Consider the following 16,764-nt stretch of genomic DNA (forward strand, 5'->3'; position numbering starts at 1 on the left):
CCGCCACCCCCCTGCCGCGCGCGCCGTGGCGTCGCCCGCGCCCGGGGGAATTCGAGCCCCGCGCCATGGGGCGGGGAAGGCGCGGCAGGCGCATGCGCAGCGCGGCGCGGCGCGGCGGCGGGCATATAAGGGGGGCGCCGGGGCGGTGGTGGGAGGGCGCTGAGGCGGCTGGAAGGGGCGGAGGGCAGCGCGAGCGGAGCGCAGCAGAGCAGAGCAAGAGCGGCGCGGGGACAAGGGCCTTGTCCGCCTTCTTGCCGTTTCGCCGCCGACCCCGAGCCGTCGCCCCGCCGACCCTCCTCCCCAGCTCCGAGCCGTCGCCATGGTGAAGACCGTGGGCAGCCTGGTGAGTCCGTTAGGCGCGTGGCGGCCGCTGGCGCCGCGCGGACCGGCCGTACCCCCGCCCTGCCGGCGGCCTCCTCCGCCGGGGGCCGCGGGGGCAGCGCGCTTCTGCCCTCGCCTTGGGCGTGGCGGCCGCTGTCCCCGGGCGGCGCGGCCTCGTCCTTCCGCCCAGGGAGCGGGCCGGGCGGCGAGCGGAGCGTTCCCTCCGCGGCGCGGGGGGAGGGGGCGGGTCTGCTGGGCCGGCCGCTGGGGAGGCCCAGGCGAACAGGTGCCTCGCCTTGGGCCGCCGCGCAGCCCGGTGGGGCTTGGCGGGCGGAGGCGGGCGGGTGAGAGCCCCACGGGGGTCGCCGTCAGTGTCCCGGGCTTGCCCGGGCCGCAGACCGCCAGCCGCTGCGGGTGGGAACGGGGAAACGGAACGGAGGAGTCGCCTAGACCGGAGGGAGGGAACAAATAACTGTACGGCCTGACGCTTCAGATAGCCGGAATGAGCAGGGAGATGATGTGACTGCATAGCACGACGCATTGTTGCTCGTCTCCACTTAAAATCTTAAGAAAATGTCATGGTTTGTTTCTCAGGCTGGTAACACTGCACCACGGTACCCTCGTGTGGAAGTCCCAGCTTGCCTTAGGTGCTCTCAGTGTGAAGGGGGTTAGGCAATTTTCTTAGCAGAGATTGGCCTAAGTTGTGGTGTGTTTCTGGATAGGCATTCATGGAAAACATGAATACAGCTTTGCTGACTTGAAAGGAATTACTAGAGCCTATTCCTGTACTTAAATAACCGGAGTTGCTGGCATAAGAAGCATTTCCCTCGTTATGTGCTGACTTGCTCAGTACACTATTGCAGCACCTCATTGTTTGGATGGCTCTATGAATACAAACACATCTGTGGCTTTGAGATACAGAATAGTAATAAAACTTAAGCCAACACATGGAGAATACGCTGCTGGTGATGAAATAGTGCATGGTCTTGTGCACAGCAGCTGATGCAGTTGTAGACAACAATAGAGTACTTGTTAGCTGTAAAGTTAGTCTTTTAAGTTTTGAACTTGAAATTCCCTTGAACTGCCAGATTAATCTGATTGTGAGGGGTTTGTAAGTAATGCTCTGTGGCATCCAACTCTGTCTTCTAGGCTATGCTCTTCTGCGGTCTGCTGTGTAAGTGAAAAAGCATGGCAGACTTCCCCCGTTAGACTGCTATGGTGTTAACATCAGATACACGAGTATACTAATTCTTACGACCGCAGTTTAAATACCTGTGAATACAGAGAGCTCCTTAAAGTTAAGATGAACAAAATTTTTGCCTTATCATTCAGGTCCTGGAGATGGCACAGTGTGTGAGTTCACCTGAAATTCTTATTCCAGTCTGCATCTCTTCCTTTTCCCCTTTCTCTTCTTATGGAGTGACAGAAGGGGTGAACTTTTTGAGTTAAGGTGTGAGATTTCTGATATAGGCTGGAACAGCTTAAAAATGGAGAGTCAATAAACCTGGCTTTGGAGGAGAAGCCTGCTCTAACTTACGTGGTCAGACTTCCACTGTCCTCCCAGCTATGAGCACTGATTAATAGTCTGCCACGGTTAAAGCATGGTTTTGTTGCTCATCCGTGGAGAGACAACAATCATGCTGACAACAAGATTTTAACATCAGCAACATCCAGAGTATTCAAGTATTCAAGTGCAACTGGGATTTCTGGATTAGTTCTGGTTTTCAGTAAAGTGGGTTTGTATTCTTATCTGATAGAAAGAGGAAGACCTCTTCCTCCACTACCTGCAGAAGATTCTGTGAGTGACAACTGTAGGGCAGTGTGAACATGGCAGCTAGCTAAATGTGGCCCATTTCCTAGCACACCTGTTCAGAAACTTGACTAGCTTCTGAAGAGTGGCTGCTTTCAGGGTGCTTTACTGGTCCCTCTCAAGCCCCTGCTGGTAGACAGAAGGAGCAATACTTGAGCTGGTTTAAGTTTGTGGTCTTGAGATGGGTGACTCATGTAACTTGTAACAGGGTTTGAGTATGGGACATAATGCCTTTTATAGCAGAAGTTAATGGGGTATATGAGCTATTAAAAAGCTAGTGTTGTCAAAGTTTTCCCCTTCACACTAGCTGCCTCTGTTATTTGAGTCAAAGCAAATATTGTAAAATTGCAACTTGGGATGCAGGTGATAGTTTTAGAACTGGTGTCTGCTAGAGAGTTCAGGCAGTTAGACCTGCAGTCTGTTTATGCTGGCTTCTGTATTTAAAAACTCTCAGACTACTAAATTATGTAGTAATGATTAGAAATCACCTGATTGGGTTAATCAAAGGTTCAAGGGTGACTTGATATGTGTTGGAAATCATGTTTACAACTAAGGTCCACACCATCTGGCAGATTTGATTAAAGCCATTTTACTTGTTGCTGAGAGCAGTAGACATCTTTCATTACTAGAGCCTTTTCTCTTACTTGGCCCTTGGAAACAGAGGCCCGCTACCAATGTGTTTATTGCATTCGGTGTGCACTTTTCTGTTGGAGGACAATACAAGCAAAATGTCTATGCTCAGAGGGGTTGTAGTTAAATCTTAAAAAACCCAACCAGCTAACTGGTAAGAAGTGTTCCCCAGTAAGGTGCTACCTGAAGAAAATACTGGTTAACAAAGCTGTAAGATCTTCTAATAGTGTGGCCAAATGGTCTTGCAGTGGGAGGTTCCCCTTCTGTTAAGAAAGATGTTTGGTTTTTATAAGAAAACTTGTCACTTCACAGTTAACACAAGTCAACTATGGAAGTTGATCGGACAGGTCAGGTAGCTTGTTTTGCCTCCACTACTGTCTTCGTTACTCCAGGGAAATTAAGTTATCTGGGAAAACTTTCAGGACTTACCCCCTGGTTCAGTATTTCTTAACTTGCAATAGTAAGCATCTTTGGACCCTCTATTTCTTCTCAATCTCCCACAGAAATTTTAGCTGATACTAGAGATGACTTGCAAGGTAGCACCTGATTGTAGTCAGGACCAGGTCTCCAGTGATGTATGATGCATAAACAACTGTAGGTATCATGTCCTCCCACTTACTCCTCATTCTGTGGAATAGCAAACCTGAGGGGTTTTGCCATATGACACACACATCCCAAGGCTGAACTTTCTTTTGCAGAATATGGTAATTATGCAGTTGCACAGAAGACTTTAGGGTAAGAAGAGGATGGTCTCACTGGCAGGTGCAGCAAGTGGAATTGATAAAGAGCTGGTGATGTTACAGAGCAGACATGTGAGCAGCTATACCAGAAAACAAGCTGTAGGATGTGAAGGTGGGGAGGAGCGAGGCTTGACTGAGGAACTTGTAGTGTGAGCATCTAATGTGGGTTGCTGTGTACAGGGACATGGAACTTCAGTGGAAAAGAGGTACTTCAGGGACTGGGACCCGGGAATGCATACTATGTCAGCACAGGAGTTGGGGGAATGTGGGGAGACAGGAAAACTTACTGTTCCCATCTCTTTCAGACAGAGTAGTTGATGTGGAGTGTTAGCTACTGATCTTACAGCAGAGTAGTCTATGTGAATATCCAAGGTGCAAGCATGGAAGAGCTCATCATCTGGAGGCTGAGCTTCTGAAGATAGCTACATTGGGAGGGAACATGTCTTACTAACAGGGAGACTTGGTGGTTTTGAAGTTACAGGAAGCTATAAAGACTTAAAGGTTTATATATATACTTATATATGTATATATAAATATTGCAGAAGCTGGCATTAGTTAACTCCTGCCCTACAAAACTAATGACAGTGTACATGTGGCCATAACCATGTTGCTTTCAGTTAGCTTCTAATGCTCTGGTCTGTGAAGCTGGGAGGAGTAAAGCAGCTACTTTTTCTATGCATAATCTGAAATTAACTTTGTATTTACAGCTTCCCTGAAGCTTGCATTGCCATGAGGACAAAGTTGAATGTTGAAGTAGCTTGTACTTGCTTTGGAAAAGACACTGTCAGGAAGTAGCTGATTAGCATTTTCTGCTTCTGCCCAAGAAACTTGTTTGTCTTTTGCTAGCTTGCAAGTATTTATTGCTTTTATTGTCTTTCAGTTCTGCTAAAACATTCACTGTTGGACCAGAAAACATGGTTAATGGCATGTAAGGACCTCTAAATTACAAAGAACATTGTGTAAAAAAGATTGGTGTGACAAAGTGCAACAGATAGACTCAAAGCTCTAAATAAATATTGGGTGTTAGATGTGTAGCATTGCTTTGGCTGGTGATGTTCCATGTGGGTTCACTGGGCAAAATAAGTAAAATAACTATCCTGTGACGTTGCTTTAGGAAACATGCTGCAAGAGTAAACAATACAACATCATTTTGATGTTAGACATTGACTGGAAAAAGCATCAAAATGGGGGAGCGTTACAAAGGTTTGTGTCCTTTTCAAATCCTACAGAGGAAGGTCTGTCCCAGAAGAAAATGGCAGTGTTCCTGTTAAGAGAGAAATGAGAAAATGGATTATTGAAAACCATAAGGATCACATTCAGGGGGTAACACTAAACAGTTGGCAGAGTTGAAGATTGTAGGCTAGATTAATTTCTAGTTTGTTTCCACAATTCAGTGAGTTGCGGTGACAGAGCATTGTGGTCTTTCCTAACTGAAGAGTCATAAGACACTGGCTGATCTAGCACTGATGAAAACAGTTCATACTGAAGCACTTGCATGATGGTACAAATACCCCAGTTAAGCAAAGTGTTTAAAGAGAGCTACCAAAATGGTTAGTGTCAAGGCTGAGAGCAAGCTAGCTTTGTGATTAGTCTAAACCATTTTGGAAAGGAGGGGGAAAAGCATCAATATGTTCTTTTTCTTATAGGTTCAGTTTGAGGAAGAACTGAAATCTGCTGGTGACAAGCTTATAGTAGTTGATTTCTCAGCCACATGGTGTGGACCATGCAAAATGATCAAGCCCTTTTTCCATGTAAGTAGCCTTTCTGTTTTTATTGGTAACTGTATTGGAGTGCATAGAAACATTTTTTGTGCTGCTTGACAGTAACATGGAGGAAACTTCTTTTTGCCACATGTGATTGCCAGCATTTTCTGGAAAAGGGAGAAGTCACAGAAGTACCTACTTTGAAACTGTGTCAAGTTTAATATACTAGCCTTTAATATAGCTTGGAGCTCCAAGGTGGTTTAACTTCTACTGTCCTAATGCTTACATGTATCTCAGGTCTATAGGGACGTAACAGTTGCATTGCCTTAAGGGGTGGGATATAGAATGGAAACAATGTTTATCCTTCTGTACACAGTTACTGTAATCACTCTAGCTGTGTTTAGGTGGCAATATAATCTAGTAAAATATGAGAGAGGCTGTAGCATTGTTTGGTGATCAGCTGAAGGCTGTAAGACAAGACCTTTTACCTATGTCTTTGGATATTTAAGTCTTCTCTGTGGGGAGTATGTTTGAACAAGTTTGAAGAGACTTCCAGGTACTGCACAAAAAAAAAAAATTTGCACTGGTCGGTAAAACAGCTGCTTTAAGCAGGCAAGTTTCACAGTGGGTAAGCAGCACCAGCTTTATAACTTATATGAATGTGTCTTTTAAAAGAAAGCTTTCCTGGAACACTAACTGCATAGTTTCTTGTTTTATTCTAGAGTTTGTCTGACAAGTATAGTGATGTGGTGTTCATTGAAATTGATGTGGACGATGCCCAGGTATGGTCCAGGGGGATGCTGAGAGAGGGCAGCTAACGAGTTTCACACAAGTGACAATGTATATTTTTTTTAATGTCCTTGCACATACTGAAACAAAATGAGAGATTACTTCAGCTTTGAGAAGCAGAGGGGTTTAGCACTTACACTGGAATGAATTATTTTTTTCTAGGGGACACCTGAATAGAACAAGCTGTCTTGGTTATTTGCATGCTTGAAGCCTTATGGCATGTGTTAGATAATTTGGGAAAACTGACCCTCTACTTTGGGAGGAAGTGTTAGTCTAAGGCCTTAAGCTGCTTTGATGCAATCTTCCCTAAAACTAGTGGCTCGCAACTGTCTGCTGGTTAGTCTGGTCTCTCCACTGCTCTCGGCACTGTTTCCCCTTTCATGTCTTGCATTAAGTGCAATAAAATGTCTGCTGTACAGCAGTTCAGCAGCGTCACATAGGTACTTGAGCAATGTCAGGTTGAAACACAAGAGTTGCCATAGGGCTCTGAGCCTTACAAAGAGTCCTGCCTGTTTTGATTCAGAAGTCAAGCTGTTCTTGCTAGTGCTGGACTACCAGAAGTGCTCTTGCTTCAATTTGAGCAGGATCAGCTTTGCCCTATCACCTAAACAAAAGGCAACTTGGTGAGTTCCAAATGCAGCATCCTTCAGACATGCACAGCTGAAGATTGTTTTCTGTCTCTTCCAGGACGTTGCTGCACACTGTGATGTGAAGTGCATGCCGACGTTCCAGTTCTACAAGAGTGGGAAGAAGGTAGGCTCTGTTCTTTTGGAGCTGGAGCAGGCAAGCTAAACACTTGAAGACTGGGAACGTGTAGCCTGCTTTCTGTTGATAACTTATCTGGGGCACCCCTGGCATTAAGACACTCCTGAGAGCGAGTTCATCTTGGTGCTGCAGCAAATGTAATGTGGACCAGCAGTTAACTGATGAAGTTGTTGTTCACAGGTGGTGAACTGAATTAGTGTTACAGGTCAGTCTTACAGGCAGAGCTTTGTGAGGTTAGTGGGGTTAGATGTCTGCCTAGCACCCTGCTTTTTGCTGATCTTGTTTAGTATTTGTTGTCTGGATGCAGCTCACATTCAAGGAGAGACATGACTGTATGTGCCTATGGAATCTCACCCAAACAGAAGTCTCTAACATGGTTGTATATACACATGGCTGCAACAGCTGCTTGGATGCTTTTACACAGAGGCTGCATAACCTGTGAAGTGGAGGTCCTGTACCTGTCAGAGGATTCAACAGACATTGTGCCTGCTCTGCCAAGAGGTCAATGAGATGGCATGCAGACCATGCTCTGGCAGCATACTGTGCAGCCTACCTGTGCAGGGTAGTTGTGAATTGCTTTCTGACTGAACTAAAGAATTGCTGAATTGCTAAGAATTGATAAAATGTGTTCTCTCAGGCTTTTGAGTTTGCTGAGAAGGCTGAAGGTAGGCTTTTATACCACGAAACAATGCCTGAATGGAAGTTTCATGGCTGCAGGCAATGGAATTGTGCCTTGAGTGTCAGATGCTGGGTGACTTTCAGTTCAGTTTAATATGAGACCGAATCTTGATTAATAGTGAACCTTTGACAGCTTTTGCAGGGTCAGCTTCCACAGCTTCATAATGTAATTGGAAAGAACTAAGGTTATGGTGTGACAGTGTGTGAAGGTGATATGCCTAACCCTGTTGTGTGGCTTTTTGTTTTGAGTGACCTTGGCAGTTCTGTGGACACATGACTATCAAGCAAGCAATTTCATGGCCCATAGTGTAGTTCAGCACTGTAGGTGCTGGAGCTGATGTTATTGAAACATTAATGTTGTCTTTCTCTTTCTGCTCTGTAAGCTGCAACAAGAATAGTTCTCACAGGAGAAGCCAGGTTCAGGGACAGGTAATTTGGAGCAATCCTTCCAGAACTTGATTGGTAGGGGACCTATGCAACTCCAAAGTAACTGTGAGCTACCTCTGCTGTGCGTTGACTTCCAGAGTGTCTTCAAGCCTGTATTTGAGTCTTACACAGCATTGGTTCAGGATCAGTTGTCCCTTTTAGATGTAGAAGGCTCCAGCAGTGGTAGTTTGGAAGTGATTCTTGATAGCCTCCTGTCCCAGTTTCTGTAAGGGTTGAGTGGGAGATGAACAGGTGAAAATCTACAAAATGCTTCCTGTTCTGGGAGTGAAAAAATTTTAGTTGTAGCAGGGTTGAACAGATGTATGTGTCTGGATACTATGCAACTAATGTTATGAAGCACTGAATGCAGAATGCAACAGTTCTAAAAATCAATTTCTTTACAGGTGCAGGAGTTCTCTGGGGCCAATAAAGAAAAGCTGGAAGACACCATTAAAAATCTAGTCTAATCTACAGCTGTGGAGACATTGAAGCATGATTGCTTTGGCCCGTGACTTTTCTACTTAAAAGATCTAAACAAGGTAGCTAGGTTAAGTGGTGGAAACTATCCTCTTGATCTATGTAAATGAGTACAATAAAGTGTAAGTTCTTCACTTTTGGATATTACCCTGTGTTTGAATGAAAATGTGAGGAATGTTGTGATGTCACCGAGGTGTCAGTTTTTGCTGTGTTAAAGGCATACTGACTAGATACAAAGGCTTGTCAAATGCAACCTGATCTGTTGGTGTGTTACTGCTGTGGGTGGAAAATTGTGTTCCCTGGGATAGCAATGACAGTTGCTTTAGGAGAAGTCTGCTGCCCTCTGACTCCTCAGGTGGTGGTGACCAGGCTATAATCTGAAGAGTGGCAGTCTGGCTTGCAGATACAGAAAGGGGAGTTTAGTTGTTGAAAAGTGGGTAGTCATGGGGTGGGATAAGTTCTTTCTTTTGTTACCTCTTCTTAACTAAAGATTCTTTCAAAATTTGTCAGGCTTCATTTTAGATTTCAAAGCTAAGGCTTGGCTTAACAGAACATAATACCAATCCTACCATGGAATTGTAAGGTAGGACTTGGAGCTGATGCCCTTTTACCCTTCCAGTGTTGCCTTGCCCCTGGTATGCCTTCTGGTTCTATTAGTAGCAAAACACATTTAGTCTCTGAGTTGGGCTGCTCTGTTCCTAGGCAATAGTCTGGAATGTGTGACTGAAGAGGCAGAACACATAGTGTCTTAAGCCCAAGGTACTTCAATTTATGCGTTCTTGTCATTTTAATTTGACTGCACTATTGCATTCTGAGAACATACTGACTTCCACATGCTGGACAGTAAACTGGACTCTGCAGTCCTCAACACCTACATAAGGTTGTCTAATGCTAACCTGCCAGCCCCTGTGCCATTCAGCTGCTCTTTCTGGTGTTGCTGAGAACTGCATTGTTTTTCCGCCATATCAAAGTGGCTTTCTTGCTGGCTTGGGTCTTGCCTGGGATAAGAACTCTGTAAATAAGGAAGCAGGGCTGTAGCTAGCAGCTATGCCTAGTGCTGTGGTTGTGGCGAAGGTGAGCTGCGCTTCTCCTTGAGTATCACTGATGAAAAAGCAAGACTTCCTGCTACATAGGCAGACGACGTGGAATGAACAAACCTCTTGTCTTTGTGGTAGGGAGTTCATGTGTGACTCAGCCTAACACTCATTTCACCAGCATGCATGAATCTCCTGGCTCTTGAGGATTGGGGGCCTTTGCCAGCTTGCTATGCATGTTCTGCATTGGAAACAAGATTTTTCTTGTCCAAGAAGTGACCACACCCTTTAGCCAAGGATGAGCCATCAAGGATCTTGGATGTAAGCTCTGATTTGTTTGTAATCATGGAATGAGAAGGACATGCAAAATGTTTTCTGCGTAGCTCTAGCTGTTTGACTGGGAGTGCAGCAGGATGTTTAAAGGACTGTTCACACAGGTGAGAAACCACAACCCCAAGTGGTACTGTGGACAGGTTCATGGGAAGAGAATAAAATGAAGCTGGAGCAAGAATGCACCGTAACATTACAGCACCTGCAATAAGCATTGCTTTTAAAAGCAGTTTCTGGGTGGCCTACTTATTCTGTCTGGGTAGTAGCTGGGAGCAAGAAAGTGAAGTTAAGTAGGAGGCTCTAACACATCCAGTTTCATCTTTAAGAAATAATGAAGCTAGTAAGATGTGTTGCAATATACAGTATTTCTCCTGAGGTGAGGCCAGACCAGGTTGCTACTGATTACAGCAGGGAGAGGTGCAGTTAATGGGAAATGCTCCTTGGGTGTCGAGTTTGACTTCCACTTTGTTTACTCCCTTAATAAGATGCCACTCTGCAGTAGCCTGGAAAGATCCAGGTGACAAGTGACCATACATTAAGGATAGGATTGGGAAAGATCAGAAAGGCTGGATTAACAGGATCTTGTGCTGAAACCAGGGGTGCAGAGCAGTTTTTTCAAGTGCAGTGACTCTGGTATCCTGTGCTGCAGTACCTTCCTGTTCTGAGAGCTGGCATGTAGGTATAGTGTGACTGCAAATAACTTGCATAGCCTTGTTTGGAAGGAAGTGTTCTTTAAGGCTAGGCTCTTTGAGGAACATACAGGGAGGATCTCTGTGTTAGGTAAGCTTTCCCTTCAAAGGAACTACCAAGTGTATTATCTTCAAATGTGTAGTTATGCCAGAACCCGAGTGTGTGAAGTTGGTCGTTGTTGTTACAGGTCATTCGAAGCAAAGCCTAATGATTATACCTAGTTGAAGTGCAAGGAGTCCTGGTTCCTACAGCAACAGTGCCCCTGCTGGGAGAGAACACCATTTTGGGATGGGAACCGGCCTGAGTCTTGCAACAGGAAAGAACTTGGGGTTTCAGCAGTTAACAAAGCCTAGATATAGTAAATAGGTGCTTTGCCTGAAATGGAATGGGTGCAAGTAGCCTTGCTAAAAATTTGGGCTATATGCCCTGCCATGTGGCCCAGGTTATTAAGGAAAACCCTGGAGGGCTCTGTGTGTGTGCTTTTTGGTTTTTTTTGCTTGCTTGTTTTTCCTGTGAAGGACTGAGATCAGTATTGCAGTATGCCAGACAGTAGTGCAGCAGAGTCACTCTTGCTGAACTCTGCTGCTTGCATGAACAGAAACAACTGCTTTGACCCAGTAACCTGGAAGGATGCCTGCAAGAGGGAGGTGGTAGATGACCAGTGGACATCATTGTTTGGAAACAACTTGATGTACATAGCAGAGAAGAAATAACATACAAAGGTTTCTTTGGGAGTAAGGGCTTCAGGAAGAAGTTCCCCCCTCAGGTAATGACTGCAGTCTCATTTGGCTGTGAAATGGTTGGGATCTGTCTTTTGCTGTCAAACCAGCAGAGCAAGATATTTCTGTCTGCAGGCCTGTAACATAGCTTGCTTTCTTATAGTGGGCTGGCCAACTGGAAGAGAAGTACTTCCTTGAGTACAGCAATTGGAACACGTGGTTAGAATCACTAGGCTTAATGAGAGAGGACTAATGATCATGAAGGGGAGGGCCAAGGAGTCACAGTGAGTGGATGAGGGAACTGTGTGTGATTAGATTGCAGTGAAACAGTGACACTCCTTAACTCCATCTGTGTGTTCTGAAACTGCTGTCCTGCACTTGGGCAAGGATTCTCATAGCCACCTGTGTATCTCTTCGATGTATTCTCTTGTAGCAGTCAGCCTAACTTCAGTTCCCATTAACCATCTGCTTTCCATTCTTTCCTTAACCTGAATGGAGTTAGACTTGGATTCTCCCCTTGAATGATTCCAATTTAGAGTATTTATAACTAACATTTAAATTTTTACTCTTCATTCATCAAAACTAGCTGGATCTAGTAAGGACATAAAACAACTGTTGTTTTACCAGTGCCAACAAATGGTGGCATAGCAGCTCTGTGCTATGCTTTGACAAGCAACTTCAAGCCACTCAAGGAACAGGCTTGAGGAATAAGCTGGTGAAATCCTTGCTAAACTAACTCTGTAGTGCTGACCCCTTACCCCTGCTGAGGGGTGGGAGAGGTTGACTGGTGTGTTGACTTTGGCTAGCTGCCAGGTGCCCACCAAGCCCCTCTTCACACTTACCCTTCTCAGCAGGACGGGGAGAAAATTACAGAAAAGCTTGTGGCTAAATAAAGATGGGGAGATCACACAGCAATTACAGTTGCAGGCAAAAGAGACTCAACTTGGGGAAATTAATGTATTGCAATTAAACAGAGTAGGATAATAAGAAATAACAAATCTATAAACACCTTCCCCTGTGTCTCCCTTCTTCCCAGGCTTAGTTACATTCCTGGCTCTTCTACTTCTCCACACATTAGCAGCAAGGGGGGATGGGGGTTGCAGTGCATTCATTACATGTTGTCTCTGCTGCTCCTCCCTCCTGACACTCTTCCCTTGCTCCAGTGTGGGGTCTGTGGGGTATGGCCCTTTGGGAATGGGCTGTTCCAGTGTGGGTGCCCCATGGGTCCATAGGTCCTGCCAGGAGCTGGATCCTCTGGGCTGTCCATGGGCTGTAGCTTCCTTTGGACACATCCACCTGCTCTGATGTGGGGTCCTCTGTGGCCTGCAGGTGAGTATCTGCTCTGGTGCCTGGAGCACCTCCCTTTGTGCACTGACCTGGGTGTCCGCAGGGCTGTTGCTCTCATACTCCTTCCTCTCCCCCTGCTGCTTCTGTTTACTTTTTTCTTTTTTTTTTAAACCCTTTCTCAAATATATTATCACAGAGGGTTCAGCTTTGGCCAGCAGCTGGTGTCTCTTGGAGCTGGCTGTCACTGGCTCAGTCTGATGTGGTAGTAGTTTCTCATGGAATCTGACCCCCAGCACCACCCCACACCAAACCTTCCCATGTAAACCTGATACACTGACAAGAGGCAGTGTGGGACTGTGAGGGCACCAGACTTAGCAGTAGCCTAGCCATGGCATGGAATCTCTGCTCTTCATCTGAAGCGATAACTTGTATACAGACTGCTACAGCTGTGGGTCTTCCGCAGTCAGAAGACCAAGCACAAAGCTAAGGCAGGAAGAAGAGTCTTATAAGGAGCTCTGGAGAGGCAGTGGGCACGGTACTCTGTTTAGCTGTGCTGAGGTTGAACCATACTGTGGCATCCTTATTTTCAATGGAGGTTTCACACAGATGAGAAGTATACCCAGCCAGGTGCCTCCAGATCTGGTAAGGATCAACTGGATGAGTTAGAGGAACTTGCAGGGAAAAAAACTCTTCTGGAGATGTTGAGGAAGTGCATCCATGTGAAATGTGATTTTTCTTCTGGAAAGGGAAAGATGGTCCAAGTTGGTAGATAAGAGGTGGTGAAGAATGCATGGGAGCTATGTGAAGCCTTGGCTCTAGCTGCAGCTGGTAAAGACAAATCTGTGACAGATGCAGGTCTCCAGAAGGTGGCAGTGACTGTCTATGTTAATACATACACTTAGACACATACTGGTTGTGGGGATGCCTTGTGCTTTTCCCTCTAACAGCACTGGTGTCATGGTAGTACCTCTAGGTAATGGGCTAGAGGAGAATGCATGGGGGGTGGGTTCCTGCTATCCATGTGGCACCATCTGCCTGGCCTCCTGGAACTTGAGCACCGAGGGTGGGGTGGATGTGGCAGAGGTGTGAACAGACTGTAGTGGAGTAGAGAAGTGTGGATCCAACTGTATCCACAGAGGAAGAGTCTTAGACCAAGTATGGTTCATCTCCCTTCCACCTGAGTCAGTCGATGGCATTTCCTCAGGGAAGCAATCAAGTCTGGTTTTTCACTTCACATCTGTTTTTAGTTCCTCTGGGAGAGGAGCCTGGGGGAAGAGCAATGGCTGGCACCACGAACAGTCCTCAGAACTGTGAGGCCTGCCGATAAGGGAAATGCAGTGGTTAGTTTTAGCACCACCTAGCAGGATGGCCCCAGAGGCTTTCAGCTAACCAGGAAGCAGAGCCCGTGTTCAGATAGTGATGAGGAGCTGAGGATATGGGCAGGAGGAGTCTCCCCATGCTGCAGGTAATAGCCAGCAGCAAGCTAAGCTGTGAGGGAGGGATGTATTTGGAGCTGATGCTGGGGGGGGCTGGGGTGTGAGCGATTAACAGCTACAGTCAGGGGACATGGGAATAAGGTGAGGGCAAAGGATCTGAGGTATGTTTTGCTTGCTTCGATACAGGCTGCATCACAGGTACACCTCTGATGCTGGGGGGCTTTAAAGTTGGATTTGATTCAGCTGGGGAATGGGTCAAATGAGAATGGATGCTGTGGCTGGGCCATGTTGTCTTGACCCATCCTGTGGACACCTGTCCTGGATGACCATGAGAGAAGCTCAGCAGACATCAATGCACTCCAGGAATAGCTCCTTGGTATCAGCAACCCACAGCTCTTTGCAGCGATTTCCAGGGCTCCCTGAGGCCACCCTTGGTGTGGCAGGCCATGGTGAGCTCCTCAAGGCTGTTCCCCACTGTGTCCTGAGCTCAGGCAGGTTATTTCCACCAGCCCCAGAACAGGAGACAAAATTTGCAATATTTATTACTGGAACACCTCTAACCTAGAGTCTGTTTCATTTTGCACAAGCAAGCATAAGGCATCAAGTGGTTAAACCACTACTCTAGAAGTAATGATACGTATAAATAAAGAGCTGTTTAGTCAACAGATGATGAAGCCTGCAGCTGTTTACGTTTAAGATTATGAAATAAACTCTTCCTCTTGCTCTCATACATTACATCCTCAATGAATTGGGACCCTAAACAGTCTCAGAAATCCCACTGTCAAGCCTACTTCCTAAGTAAGTGTAACGTACTTAGGTAGTGGAACAGATACAGCCACGTGGACTGAGGAAAAGCAGCACAAAAAGACTAGAGGTGGCTATCAGCACAGCCACAGCTGCAGGCCCTGCAACCTAGGCAGAGCCTTTTCACCTTTGCAGATGCATGCAATGGAGGACCGATGCAGCACTGAGAACCTAGCCCCAGGCAACATCTTGCACACCTGACAGCCACTGGGGCCACCAAGAGCTCACTCTTTCCCGGAAAACCTTTAGGTTCAGCTGCAGAGTGATAATGTTAGAAGAAGGGTGTCGGCAGCCGGTATTTGCCACTCACAGGCCTTGTGCAACTGGCTGGAGGATTGGCTTCACCTCCACAGTGCTACGAGTGCTCTGCCTAAAAGCACACGTGATCATGTATTGGCAAAAAGGGCCTGTCCCAGCAGCACATTGCTGCGCCTTTGCTTGCCTTTGCTGGGCGTTGGCACCTTGTTCAACTTCATTACACCGACTGTACTCATAGAGTTAGCTGCTTCTCTAGAGGGGAAAAATACAGAGGGTTTTTGTGAACTTCATCCTTCCTTGTGCTACCAACACTCACTCCCATGACTGTCAAGGAAAAAAGAAAACAAACTATGTTTTTAATACTCCCTTTTTGTTTTCATCAACACTGTGGAAAAATTCAGCTGTCTCTCCATAGGCTTTAGAACTTAGAGGACAACCAGGCTCACAGTGAGAAACTACTGCAAGACCTCTAGACAGTGGCAGACAATAAGGGATATTACTGTCATTACTCACATGCTTCCAGTGTTTCCAGTGTGTAATAAAGAACTTGGATTTTCGGGAGGAAATAGCTGCCTTCCCCAGTGAAGCTGAGAGGTTCAGGGTGGAGTTTGGTTTTACAAAAAAGTTATATTGTGAGCATAAAACAGCCTTGCAAAATCAGCTACAATTCATGAAGTATGAAATCTATACACAGTGAGGGGAGCTTACAGGTCAGTATTTTATGAGAAAGCAGGCCAAGCTGGGATTATTCTGACTGACATCTTTATGCAACTCATTAAGGCCACTTGGGATCCCTCTTCACAATCGATAATGAGACCTAAAAACTACCAAGAAGTCCTCCACAGTCATTGAAGATGGATCACCTTCAATGCCTGTCTGTATCCCCTGGTAACAGGTGCTTGTTCTGGCTTTTTCAAAATATCTAAGGTATTTATTGTTGCTAATCTCTTTGTCTCCTTCGCTTGGTGCCGTGTGGGTCCTGGACACCAATTTAGCATGGCTAGGGCAAGCATATTGATCTCACCTTCCAGGAAAGCCAGGGTGAACAGGATGGCAAAATCAACTCCAGACTTGGACACCGGTGGCCAAATTACTCAAGGAAGTAAGCAGCCTATCTATATCACCTGTACTGTGAGACCTGCTGGGATAAGTAAGTGCTTGTAATATTTTAGCCACTCTGTGTTAACCACAAGGTAGTGGAGGACATTCCACAAACAGGACTATAACACAAGGAAAGCATCCATTAACAGAGTTATTCTTTCTTCCCATAATCTCAGAATAACTGAGATATGTGCATTTCCTGATGAAAGGGGGGGGGGGAGGAAGCTGGGAACCCCCCAGGTGGTGTTAGCCTGTTCTTTGCTCCTTGCTCCTCAATATTAGTTAAAAGTCCCTCTGGGCCGGGTTCTGGGCCAAACCAGTGGTTAAACATGAGTCATGAGATGTGCCATCTGCTGGCAAAGCCTTTAGAATTGTTTTTCCTTTCTACAAGCCAACTCGTGGAAAGGTTCAAGCTACTATTAAATTTGTTACAGTTCTGATGAAGTTCAGCAGATTTAAGGCACTTTTTTGTGGAGCTTTGAGTAGCAGCTTTTAAGTTCTTCAAGAGCAAAGCAACTGGCATATACTTAACCCCTACTAGCCCAATTATTAACAGAAGTTATCATCACCAAACATCCAGCAAAAAGACTGAAAAATACCTTTCAATCGGTGAGTTAAAAACACTTAACAGAATCGCATTCTCCACCAGTCTCCCAGGAACATGTAATCTTCAGACATTTACAATGGCTTTTCCAAGACTTTCTCCCTTTAACATTCCAATGAAAGCCATTGGCACATTCTCAGATCCTTCAGTAACTTGTTCATG

General features: G+C 45.8%; 2 protein-coding genes across 2 annotated transcripts in view; one reads left to right on the forward strand and one right to left on the reverse strand.

Moving 5' to 3' along the window:
* On the forward strand, nt 1-8,473 carry TXN (thioredoxin). The gene is made up of 5 exons (XM_080371824.1): nt 1-343; nt 5,148-5,252; nt 5,927-5,986; nt 6,681-6,746; nt 8,267-8,473. Exons 1-5 carry the CDS (start codon nt 320-322, stop codon nt 8,327-8,329), a joined length of 318 nt encoding a protein of 105 aa, XP_080227950.1. The 5' UTR covers nt 1-319; the 3' UTR covers nt 8,330-8,473.
* PTGR1 (prostaglandin reductase 1) overlaps nt 8,329-16,764 on the reverse strand; it is a 21,489-nt gene continuing 13,053 nt past the window's right edge. Inside the window, 1 exon segment of the mRNA XM_080371071.1 lies at nt 8,329-16,764. Within this exon segment, the coding sequence (XP_080227197.1) occupies nt 16,669-16,764 (96 nt within the window). The 3' untranslated portion in view covers nt 8,329-16,668.

The sequence above is a fragment of the Falco punctatus genome (assembly GCF_963210335.1).
Source record: "Falco punctatus genome assembly, chromosome: Z".
NCBI classification, from domain to species: Eukaryota; Metazoa; Chordata; class Aves; order Falconiformes; family Falconidae; genus Falco; species Falco punctatus.